The sequence below is a fragment of the Vanacampus margaritifer genome, chromosome 4 (assembly GCF_051991255.1).
Source record: "Vanacampus margaritifer isolate UIUO_Vmar chromosome 4, RoL_Vmar_1.0, whole genome shotgun sequence".
Taxonomy (NCBI): Eukaryota; Metazoa; Chordata; class Actinopteri; order Syngnathiformes; family Syngnathidae; genus Vanacampus; species Vanacampus margaritifer.
In genome coordinates, this window is record NC_135435.1 from 19411405 (window position 1) to 19424145 (window position 12741).

The window sequence follows — 12741 nt, forward strand, 5'->3', positions numbered from 1 at the left end:
TTTTAAAAAACAAAATATTTTTTTTTCAATTGAATTGAAAACTGCCAGACACAAACATGCATATCTCACCAGACAATCTTGACATGGACTATTACAGCACACCCAATGACTAACATGAGAAGTGCACTTATCAACACCTGCTGAAAGCAGCAAGTTGAACTCATTAGACTTGGGTTAGCGCAAGAGCACCACCAAGTGACCAGTTGATGCACTGCACATACATTTACAGCAAAATGCAAGAGCACTCACACACAGCCTTCAAATCTACACATATTCCACTTTATTCTTTTTTTTTTTTTTTTTTACACAAAACTATAATAATTTAGCAAAACATGATTAAAACATACCATAGATTATTTAGAAACCCATGAAATACATATAGAAGTGACACATTTATCATGTTTTCAAGCACCGTCAGTGAAAAAAGGAGGAAATCTTCTGTTGTTAGAACTAAACTTGTAATTTGAAAGCATAGTCCATTTGTGAATTTTCTGACATGACAATAGATCTGAGCAACTAACAACTATATGATATAAAACACATACCCAAAATGCCCATCATTTTGCAGTCTAATTTTTGTAGTCATATGGTTAAAGAACATATTGGAAAATGAAAGTTGTGTTGCATTCTAAACATCTAAACTGTAATTTAGAAAAAGGTTTAGGGCAAAACCCTTCAAAATAATTCTACATATTTATATTTAAATGTGTTATGCACACAATATTGTACATAATCACACAAATTGAGCATGTGACAGCTTTACTGTACATCATTTACATCCCATATTTGTTCCTTTATTTGCACACAAATATGCTCAAATTGGAGTTATAAGTGATTAATATAATGTTTACTATTAACTGTATGTAAATCAGTATTGGAACCCCGCGCACACCCCTTGCAGTAGTTGTACTAATGTTAATGTACAACCAAAATATTTAGTGAGAAGAATTGTTGTCGATCAAGTTAGTATGATTGTCGTGCTGTGGAGGATAAACCGAGGGAAAATAGATTATTAAAAAAAAAATAAAAATCTTCAAGGAAATCATGATTGGATTTTAAATATAATAATAAAAACAATTCTATAGTATTAGAAGTGTCTTTGCACAAGCACTTTAAAAGCTCCAAAGCATAACCCTGAAACTAACAACTAAAAGGTCAAGTGTATACCTGACTTTTAATTTAACATACACAGAACCTCCAATGTCATTTCTAAAGGTTGTACAAGTTTTGTGAAATTAAGCCTCTAGTTTCAGAAAAATTAAGAAATTGAACCAATGCCAAATTGTTTGTTGAAATCTGGAATCACAGCAAAACCAGTGGGCGATAGTCAGCCACTGAAGAATACTAGTTGCAGAACACCGCACACCTGGCCAAAGTTGAGTGCTGCCCAGTCTGGTGTGTGGCAGGCCTTACTTAAAAATACATACAAAAATAAAAATAATAAATGACTGCACATGTTTTATTATGCTGACAGTTTGACCCTGAAATGGACCGTGTTTGAACTTTTTTTCAAAGTTTCCGCACTATTTTGTAACTAATGATAACCAGCATTGTTTCAATATACTTATAATAAAATAAATCACTAGTTAAAATCCAACCAGAATGATCATTGTGGCCTCTTCCTAAACAAGTCAACTACTATAGCAAAATAGCAACTCTCAATAATTACATCTCAATTTACAAATTAATTTGGCACTTGTGTAATAATATAGAATTATTATAGGAGAGCGTGTTTAGAGGATCACGTGCTCATAAAAAATGAATAGTGTTCTTGGTTTTTCTTTTTTTCCCCCTCAATCCGACACTATCAACACCATATATAGCTGCTTCATTTCACTATAAACTCTAAAAAGGCTCTGCGCGTGAGCTTCAAGTTAAATCGTCCACCAAAACAGAAAATATAAATATACATCTAGCAGACCATGTCTTACTATATAGTTTGTTTTTTTGGTTTAGTTCTGAGAAATCAGTGTGCCTCTTGTATTAAAGGTGTGTTATTTGCACAATTCATACACACATTTGAATGTAATGTAATATACTGACTTATACATCCATATTGACAGTGTTTTAAAACCACAGGGGTCTCTAGTTTGAGAAGCATCTCTGGGGAATAACATATTATAGGTAGTAAACAGTCAAGTACTTGTTTAGGTTCTTCTCACAGCCTTGTCGCTTGGTGATAGGGAACCTGCAGCATTATCAAAGAATTCCCCGTCTCTCTCGGCGCGAGGATGATACATTTCACCCGAGCCATTCATCTCACCTCAAAAACTCTTTCTGGATGACAACAATTAACTCAGGGCCTGTTTCTGCTCCTCCTGAAGAAAAGCTTGTTTCTCCATCAGTTTTCGGAACAATCCCTGTCTGTTTCCCAGCAGCTCCGTGTGCTGGCCGCATTCAGCCACGCGGTGCTGGTCCAGAACTGCGACGGCATTGGCGTTCTGGATGGTGGAGAGGCGGTGAGCGATGATGACGACCGTCCTCCCTAATGATGGGAAGGAAATAATGAGGAAGGTGGCATCCAGAGGGTTCTACGAAAATGTTTCGTCCATTTTTTACTAAACTAGGAAATGCTACTAAATAAAAATGTCACACATTTTATGTACAGCGGATATAAAAAGTGTACACACCCCATGCCATGTTTTTGTTACATAAAAATTGAGACTAAGAAAAATCATTTTGAAACTTTTCCACCATTCATGTGACCTATTCAACTCAATTGATATGCGTTTACTATGATTTGTTTTGAAACTTTTTTTTTTTTTTACGGTCAAAGAATAATTACGTTATTGATTTGAACCGAGAGCATGAAATGGGATCCACCTTCCATGAGTCGCTCCAAAGCCTCTTGCACCAGGAACTCGTTCTCGGCATCCAGTGCACTGAGGACGGGACATTGTATAACTCGTAAATACAATAAATAAATGGAGGAAAAAAAGTAGTCTATTCAAGCTAATTGTATGGCAAAGAATATGAAAAAACAGCAGATTGTCCTTCAGTCGTACCTGGTGGCCTCGTCCAAAAGCAGGATCTTAGGATTCTGTTGACAGAGAAGTACAGGTTGAATGGTCAAACCTTCAACATTCCAGGCATAAAATGATCACAGTAATTTCTGGACTATAAGGCGCACCTGGCTATAAACCGCGCTAGCTAAATTTGGGGAATACTCGAGTTAGTTACACATATAACCCGCACCAGACTATAAGCCGCAGGTGTTTTAATGTTATGTTGTTTAATGCTTTCTTTTCCATAATGAGGGTGCAAATTGTCTCACTCTCGTTTTGTCTCTTCTACTGTATTTGGGCTCACTTGCTTTGTTTTGCTCTGCCTGACGCTCTTGCTCTTCCTTTATAATACGCCCACTTGTGATCTGACGGATAAGCCGCAACCTTTGCATTAGCCGCAGGGTCGAATGCAAGTGAAAAAAAGTAGCGGCTTATAGCCCAGAAATGACTTTACATAAAACACTTGTTTAATATCAAGAGGAACAACTCTACAACAGATTCCTTGCTTTCTGCAATGTGAACGCTTTTTGTAATGGTTGATTAATGCATGTAAATTCATGTTCTCTGAATGGTCGGCCAGAAAACAATTCAAGTGCTTCACTGACCTTAAGAAGAGCTCTTGCAATGGCTATCCTCTGCTTCTGACCACCTGGGACACAAACACAAGGAGATTTCTTCACATTCAGTTTCTATTGACTTAAAGTGCAGTTTGCAAGTGGGAGAACGGACAAATATTTGTGGTTTTGACAACCGATATGTATGGACATATTTTTTTCCCATTTAATGGGTTAGTGAATGGAAGCATCAGTAGAAAGTTGTAGTACCCAACCTAGTGGTGAAGTTTGTAAATCACAGTTTAATTTACCTTATGCCTATTGGCAAAATCTGTCAATTTTGTTCTCATATACTTTACAGTTACTGTATTACACAAAATTGTTGCATTTACAATGCACATGAGATGAGGCACATTTTGAAGGTTTGTTAAGAGGGTATAAAGGAATAAAAATACTGTGCTATGCATCCACATAACATTTCAAGGACAGCTGAGTGCATGTAGAAGAGTCCTTGTAGCAGCAGTCATTGATCCGCATGATCCTCACCTGAAAGCAGCACTCCTTTCTCCCCAACCACAGTATCAAAGCCTTTGGGAAAAGTCTGGATGAAATCGTATGCGTTGGCTACTCGGGCTGCCCTGTAAATGTCGTCTGCGGTCACGGCGTCCGGTTCTGTAGCGCCGTATGCTATGTTGTCTCGAATGGAACAGGAGAACAGCACGGGTTCCTGAGAGACAAGAAAGCGAAAATGTGTCTTCTCTTGAAAACGTGCTTTGTGAGCTGTACTTCTACCTGGCTGACGGTTCCAATGTGACTTCTGAGCCAGTAGGGATTCAAGTCCCTGATGTCGTGGCCGTCCACAGTGATCATACCTGCAGGAGAGGTGAAGACTGAGCTTACAACCAGCACCTTCTCCCTGTAACAGAGAAGAGGAAAACAAAACCACCAAGTCTTACCCGAGTCACAGTCATACAGCCTGAGCAGCAGCGATACGAGAGTCGATTTTCCAGATCCGCTTGGTCCCACCACAGCCATGATTGTTCCAGCTGGCACCAGAAGACTGAGGTTACGGAAGATGGGAGCGTCTTTACGGGTCGGGTAGGAAAAGGAGACGTCGCGGAACTCCAAGCGACCCTTCAGTTGCTCTGGATGAAGAACTTGGCCCTCTGTGGAGGATGACAATTAAACAATATTTTTCCCCCGCTTGATCTTGATATAGGACAGGAGTCGGCAACCTTTCCTCTCAAAGGAGCCATTTTAGGCCAAATAAATAACCAAAATTGTGTCTGAAGCCGAAAAACATTTGAAGATTGTGATGAAGGAAACAGTGTGTTAGTGCTAGTTATACTGTACTGAGTACTGAGGGCCCAAGAGATAATCAGAGCTGGACCACAAATGACACAAAAATATGCAGCATCCAATGCGTTGACTTTTATTTTCATTTACCTTTTGTCTTTAGTTTTTGGGATTTTTTTTCTGTGTAATTTTTCATACATTTTTAGATTTTTCTGCCTTTCTCTAAAATTTCTGACATTTTTGGCAATTTTGTGGAAACTTAAATGGTAATTTTCGGGATTTCTTCTTTTGTTTTTGGACATTTTACATTTACTTTTTGAACATTTTAGCTTATGCCTTTTTATTTTATTTTTTAATGATTATTATTAAATACACTTTCTGACTTTTTTGGGGCAATTTCAAAAATATTTTAAGGTAATTTTCTGCCTTTCTTCTGTTTTTAGACATTTTAGGGTAACTTTTTGAACATTCTCTTTTATGCCCTTTTTTTTAAAATTCATTTTTGTCAATTTCATGGACATTTTATGGTAAATTTCTGCTTTTCCTCTTCCTTTTCGGACATTTTATGTAATTTAAAAAAAACAAACATCTTTTTCTGACAGCTTAAAAATTTGGACTCTGACATTTTTGGAATGATAATTTTTCAATTATTAATTAAAAAAAATCAAAATATTTAATTCATTCGAAGAATATTTTATCTAAAAATTACAAATATGTATAAAAAAATACTTTTTTCTTTTTCAGTCACAGGAGAGGGACTAAAGAGCTACAAGTTGATTTCTCACAACAGCCAGTGAGTCCAAAATGTTTATTTGGATAACAGGATTTGGAAGTAAAGCATTAGCATATCATAAAAAAAGTTAGGTGAGCACATCTGGCTTTGAACTAAAATACGAGCAAATGTATAATTCCATCAGAAGAAACGATAACTGCATGGTTTACAACCACAACTGTAGCCCAATGGACCTTATCTTGATCTTTTTTATGCCTGTCTAGGCCTACTTTGCACTGCCATTAAGATAAAGACAAGACAATAGTTAGCAATAAAGACTACTATGTTCAACTACTAGGAGACTGTCTATACTGTGCATACTGACCATTAAGAGGGAACTCTGGTTTTCTGTCCAGCAGCTCCCACAGTCTCGTTCCTGCACCAAAGCCCTTCATCAGCTCAGAGTAGAAAGTACTCAGACCTGTCACACAGAATGATACGTGACTACTTGCAGGAACATGTTTAGTGACCAATGAGTGTGTAACTTGCGCTACCTGCAATGCTGATGCCAACCCAGAAGGTGTACATGAGGAATGAGGAGAGTTCTCCAACAGTCATGTGCTGGCTCGCCATCAGAAGGCCTCCTTTGTATAACACTGACAGGATCATGATGTTACCACTGAGACCAGTCTGAAATAAAACACACACACGCACACACAGTTTGCTATAAATTTACAATATGCATCAGAAGCCTCAGTGTGAGAGAAAATACATTTATGGGTCATTTTCATCTAATTTGATTTTTTTTTTTTTTTAAAGAGTAAAGACAGACGACTGATTTTCAATTTTACTGATGAGTACTTCAATTATTGGCAGTTATTGTTCAAAATGTAACATTCGATTCTAAGAAAACAAACATTCTAAAGCCTAACAAGTAATATTGTACGGTACATGGACATCACTGTCTTATTTAGGCTTTTATTTTTAAGGTGGACCTTTGACATGCTGTATCTTTGACTTTTTTTAATAAGCTGCAACATGCTTGATACGCAAGTCCGCACTGGCACAATCGAATCTGGTGCGCCTATCAATATTTTCCGTGCACATTCTCACCACTTATGTGCACCAATGCACCCCTGTTTATAATGTATGAAAAATGAGAGGGGAGATGGACATTTCGGTGGATGATTTATATATTCTTGTACCTTCATGGTTGGAAAGTCTCATGACTACGGAAGAGGATTGGCAGGATTCTCACTTTATTCTCAGAATTCTGATTTTAAAGTGAGAATTCTGAGAATAGTCAAAATTCTCACTTTCTTCTCAGAATTCTGAGATTAAAGTCATTACGGAAGACGATTAGGGCCAGTGAAGAGAGAAACTTTTTTGGGGCAGGATTCTCACTTTATTCTCAGAATGTTCACCTTAAAGTGATAATTCTGACTTTAAGGTGATAATTCTGAGTTTAATCTCAGAATTCTGAAATTAAAGTCAGAATTCTCATTTTAAAGTCAGAATTCTCACTACAAAGTCAGAATTCTGAGAATAAAATCACAATTCTGAGATTACAGTGAGAATTCTCACTTTTAAATCAGAATTTTGAGAATAAAGTCAGGATTATCACTTTAAAGTCAGAATTCTGAGATTAAAGTCAGAAATTCTAACTTTTAAGTGAAAATTCTGGGAATAAAATGAGAATCCTGCCAAACTTTTTTGTCTCTCTTCACTGGTCCTAATCCTCTTCCGGTCTTGACAGACATTTAAGAGAAGTTTAAAAATGACTAGATGGTGCGAAAGAAAGCCAACGCATTCTTACCACTCCAAAGAAGGCAGAAAGTAGCACGGCCTCCCTCCTGGCCAGATTGAGGACCTGATCCGTCTTCTGTGTGTATGTGTTGACTTCAGACAGTTCTTTACCAAAGGCTCGAACAGTCCGCATGTTGCTGATTCGCTCCTCTGCCAACTGAACACATAAAATCTTTCAGTCTCGTTCTAACATTTGAATTATGATAGAGTGTACACATTTACAGAACATACTGAATAAACAAAAAGGTAAATGAATTCAAATTGTCAGCTATTAGCCATTTAACATGGCAAAAATAAGTACATGACAAACTCTAGCAAAGCTAAATTTTACATAAAAAAAAAAATCAACTTCTCAAGAGTTCAAGCACAGGTGAGTCTAATCATCAAAATTCAGAAAACTGTTCTTGCGTTTAGTAAGAAATATGCTTACAGACAGGAGGCCTGTAATCAAGATTAATTATTGGACTCCTAGGTAACTTTTCCAGGATCAAAGAGCTATCAGTTGTGGTCGGTATGTTTGACTTTTAAAGTCAACTGTCAGTACCACCACAATGACAAACCGTTTGTACCCCTAAGGATACAACAATATACTTTTCTTCCCTAAGAGTGCAGGATGTGTTGAAGCAATCTTTTTGCAATCTTATTTCTTCCACACTTCCTTGCAGCGTTTCTCCAGTAATGACCACATTTTAAAACACTTTCTCAATATGGTAAGACATGCTTTTTGACTCTCTTTAACCGGCGAGCTTGTGTGGCCTCTACCTGCGTGGCTTGGGCCAGCGCATCCTGCGTTTGTTTGGAGATGGAGCGAAGATATCGTCCGTATACCACAGCCATCCCGGTCAAAGGCGGCACGATCAGGAGCATGAAGCTCGCCAGGCTGGGGGAGATGTAGAACTGCAGGAGTGAGGGCAAGAAAGAAAGCAGCGAGTTATGAGAGTGGAAGAAAAAACATGTTGTAGAGGGAGTTCAACACACATTTTTGGAGTGGCATTTCTAAAGAGTAGACAAATATGCTTCAAAAGTTCGAACTGTCACCATGCGTGACGTGACGTCTCATGACACTCCAACAAATATCACTTGACTTCATATCAACAAGCATCCAAAAAGGATTAATGCCACAATTGAGTTGTTCTTAAAAAAAATTAATGTCAATACTGTAAGCTAGCTGTGTAATGAAAGCTATCAAACAAGAAGTTTATGAAATGGTCTGGCAGCTCGGTGCAATATGACATCCAATATGATGTGAATTGTTTCAACGATTATTTAAAAATATATATACAATTAGCAAAAATGTAATTGTGTGAAAAACAAAAGCTGCCGTTGAAAAAGGTTTTTGTACGCAGTGCCTTTCGACCCATTTCCTTGTACTGTTGAAATTACTTCAAACCAGTTTCTCAACAGGTCAGAGTCGCTTGTAGACAAAAGACATAAACCTAATTTATTTCCTTGTATTATACAAGCACAGCAACACTGCTGTCAACGCACCAACCTTCTATATTACAGCACTAGGACTTCCAAGAAACATGTGACGTTTAGCAAAGAACAGATGCCAAAATGCCTCCCCGCTAATTAGATTGTGACCTTTAATTTCATTCGGGTTACAACAGAACACACAATAGCAGCAAACGTGTGTTCAAACCTTTGACTGGTATGTTACATGAAAACACATCATTTTACAGTCAAAAGAAAACAAAAATATTCTTCATGTAATGCCTGTTTTGTGTGTATTTATTTATTCTTTGCTTTGATAAATAAACCTGGATTGTTAATCAATTTGAATGAGGAATATACCAGTTAAACCTTTGTGGAAATTAACACAAGGATGATGCCATTAGCATTGGTCACAAGTGTAATGTTAAGGATAGGAAAATATTTAAAATACTTCTCTGAAAACTTGAATGCTTTGAACTAAAGTTGAGAAAAACAACAACATTTGATCCAGACTACATTTCAAAAGCATTTCAAATTTGAAATGGAAAATCCCGTTAATTAAGCATGGCTCTCCATGAAATTTGACCTCCTGTTAGCGGCTAAAGCTAAATGGGAGGTGCCTTGGCAGGAGAGGTCTGTGCTCTCAGTATTTTGCTATGACTTAAAATATCCTGTCATCAAAAACTGTATAAATGTTTCACCCAGTGGGACGCACTCACCATCATACTAACTCCCGCAACCGCCTGGGCCGTGGCTCTCAATCCGTCGGACAGATTGTCGGTGATGGAGCGGCCGACCACGGCCGTATCTGCGGAGAGGCGATTGATCAGCTCGCCCGTCCTGTTCCGGTCGAAAAACGCCACTTCCTGTCTGAGGATGGAGGAGAAGACGGAGGCGCGGAGATTGCGGACAATCTGTTGGCCTGCAGAGAAAACGTCAATCGCCATCAGTCGAGTATAGACGCACCTTCTGGATTCTATCAAAAAGTTTTAGGAATAATATAACTGATGGCACAGTGACACCCAGAAAAAAAACTTTGCTATTCAACCCGCGGCCATTAGCGTAGCATCATCATTTTTTATTATTTTTTTTCTCTGGAGAGCTCAGTATTGTTCATTCGGTAATTTTATCATGTCATCACTTGTATCCACGACCACGATCGTAGCAAGTATTGAAAATGATCTTCACCCATTGAAATGAATGGAAATGCCGTTAATCACTTCCGGGCCACACACAAGGTCCAAATATGACACCGTCTGTTTTTCCATTGTACCAGAATCTAGCTTCCACTCACCTGAAGTCTGCATGAGGTAGACTCTAGCGGCGTTGGCTGCCCCGCCGCACAAGAACACGCCAGTCAACATGAGGCACAGCGACGTGAGCGAGGACGTCATGGTTTCCATGTCCGTTCCAGCCGTGTAGATCGTGTCGATCACTTTGCCAAGGAGAAATGGCGCTGACATTGAGACGGCGCTGGAGATGGTCAAGAAGCCAACAGCAGCTATGAGTGAAATATGAGAACATTGTCAGTTGATTTTAAACTTTACATTTGAAAAGCATAATAAAATAGGATGCTGGTCAAGTGGAAAAACAAGGAGATGATAGGCAACATTCTCAACACAGGTTTGAGCCACGAGTGGACCAATATATTTTTTAATCCTATGAGAAACAACAACCAAGTTGTTCACATTTGAGAACACGGTGACACGTACAAATTTAACAAGAGAACCTCGCCTTTGCGAGCCTTCAAACAGAATGTTCCCAGAAGGAGGTGGCCACTGAGTTTAGAGTGTCACAGTACCATCTGCAGTTTGCAATAAAAGATGCAAAGAGACTGAAGCAGTCAATGAAAGGCATAGAAGTGAAGTCCTTGGAAATTTCCGTTGCTCAAATATTGTTTTTCAGCTATTTGCTAGAGAACAACAAGTTGTGCAAAAAGCTTTTTTTTTTGTTCTTCTCATCGAGCATTACAGAAAAGCGCTATATAAATATAATGCATTATTAAAAAAAATTAAGTTAATGATAGAGGGTAACAATTTTGTGTGATGATTAATGAAACTGTAAAAATAAATTTTAACTTTTGTATTTAGGTGCATTTAATTTTGTTTTGTTTTTTACTTTTACTTATGTACGGGAGGTGATCCAGTCCTACTATTTCCCTTTCCCTTTTGTGCTCGGGAGATTTTGTTATCATCCAAGGAAACTAATGTTGAACTTTTTGGCCATTATTTTGAATGGTGTGTTTGGCGAAAAAAGAATTAAGTGCAGTGCGAAATACCAGTCGCAGTCGGTGTTAGCACAAAACATTTACGTTTCTACTGGGAGGAAAACATGTGAGTAAAAATCCAGAAACATTTGAACTTTATTCGGGGTTAATCAGAGGTACCATAAATGATGGCTGTGTGCTGACTCTCTTTTGACTCAAGTTTGAATGTGACTGGTTAACGAAGTCTGTTCTGTGCAGCAACATTATTTCAGTTGTTTATTTTTTACTTTACCTCTTGAAAACATTTTTTATTCATTTGAGTTGTGCAGGTAGGATCCCATTGCCTAACGGTGGGATTTTTTTTTTTTAGATGATTGATTTTGGTCTAATCCAGTGGTGTCCAAACTCGGTCCTCGGGGGCCGGTAGTCCTGCAGGTTTTGGAGGTTTCCCTGCTCCAACGCACCTGTTTCAATCAACAGGATTGTTATCAGGCTTAGTAGAGCTTGCTGATGAGCTTCAGCTGTGTTGGAGGAGAGAAATATCCAAAACCTGCGGGACTACCGGCCCCCGAGGACCGAGTTTGGACACCACTGGTCTAATCTGTCACAAACACCTGGCCTTTGAACAGGGGTGCTTCCTGTACACATCAATCTGTCTTCTTACCTGACAGTTTCCGTCTCTCCGGGTGAGCAAGTCGCAAAACCCTTCTGACGTCCTCCAGGGGTACATTGGTCGGTGTGTGGCCACCCTCGGTGTCAGTCTCGCCTTTTATTGATCCGGGTGTGGACGGTACCGACGAGCTGGCAAAGGCAACGTGTGTGCGTAAAGGTGTCCACGTCTTAGTGCAGATGAACGAGCGTAGTGAAGAGAGATCTCTGCTGCAGAGAGTCGACAAGGCTGACGGGAGAAGGAAGCCGGTTGACGGAGAGGCCGTGGTCCTCGACCCGGCCGGAGGACACTTCCTCTGGGTGTCAGGACAGACAGCAAGCCACATCGTCCTATGCTGCAGAGGCTTGTGCAAGCGCATTCCGTGTGTACACATCGACATGCGGATTAAAAATCGCATTGTCGTTCAGTGCAAACGCCAAATGAACAGGAAAAATATATATATATTCCAGAGAGTGAGGTTGCTACAGGTTTAAGAAATACACCGCCCATCCAGCAGTCACGTCAACATAGCCGGGCGAATTTGGGATCTCTCCCTGCTCTACATTGTCCAGTTTTAACCGTTAGAGTCCACCTTTATCTGCTTTTTACAGCCGTTTATCTGAGACGATTATCTCTTCTTGCCGACTGGCTAACTACAGCCCCGCCTGTCACTGTCATCTGATGTTCAGCATTTGTCAACAGTCGGGTCAAGCCGGGTCCTGGAGGTTTGTGGTAAATCCAAAGGAAAGGACAACAAACGAATTAAATAAAACAGAATAAGACTGGTGTTAAGCGCTGAAACAGGAAAGGTGACCCTCAGTGTTATACTACACTCCAACACGATTCCTTCTGCGAGACAGGACATTCAATGGCTGCTCGTGTAATCAAACTTTGACAGGCAAAACCAAACAATCCCAGATAAAGATCGCCTCGACGTACTTACTGTACTTTTTTGGTGTTTAAAAATATATATATAAATAAGGCCATTCCTAGACATGAGAATATAAATGATACATACCAAAATTACCCTTCTAATAACCGAATCATTTTGCTGCTGAAAAATCAAACTGTTTAAAATA

The 12741-nt window shown here is 39.0% G+C and overlaps 1 protein-coding gene across 1 annotated transcript; it reads right to left on the reverse strand.

Annotated features, from left to right (window-relative positions):
- Positions 1–257: 257 nt before the first annotated feature.
- Positions 258–12524, reverse strand: abcb10 (ATP-binding cassette, sub-family B (MDR/TAP), member 10). Its single transcript, XM_077562732.1, has 14 exons — positions 11678–12524; positions 10102–10308; positions 9527–9729; positions 8136–8270; positions 7384–7530; positions 6122–6257; positions 5953–6048; positions 4516–4725; positions 4352–4431; positions 4106–4286; positions 3611–3654; positions 3006–3040; positions 2824–2882; positions 258–2485 (listed from the first exon to the last, which is right to left on the reverse strand). The coding sequence occupies exons 1-14, from the start codon at positions 12078–12080 to the stop codon at positions 2292–2294; spliced, it is 2130 nt and encodes a 709-aa protein (XP_077418858.1). The 5' UTR covers positions 12081–12524; the 3' UTR covers positions 258–2291.
- Positions 12525–12741: the final 217 nt, after the last annotated feature.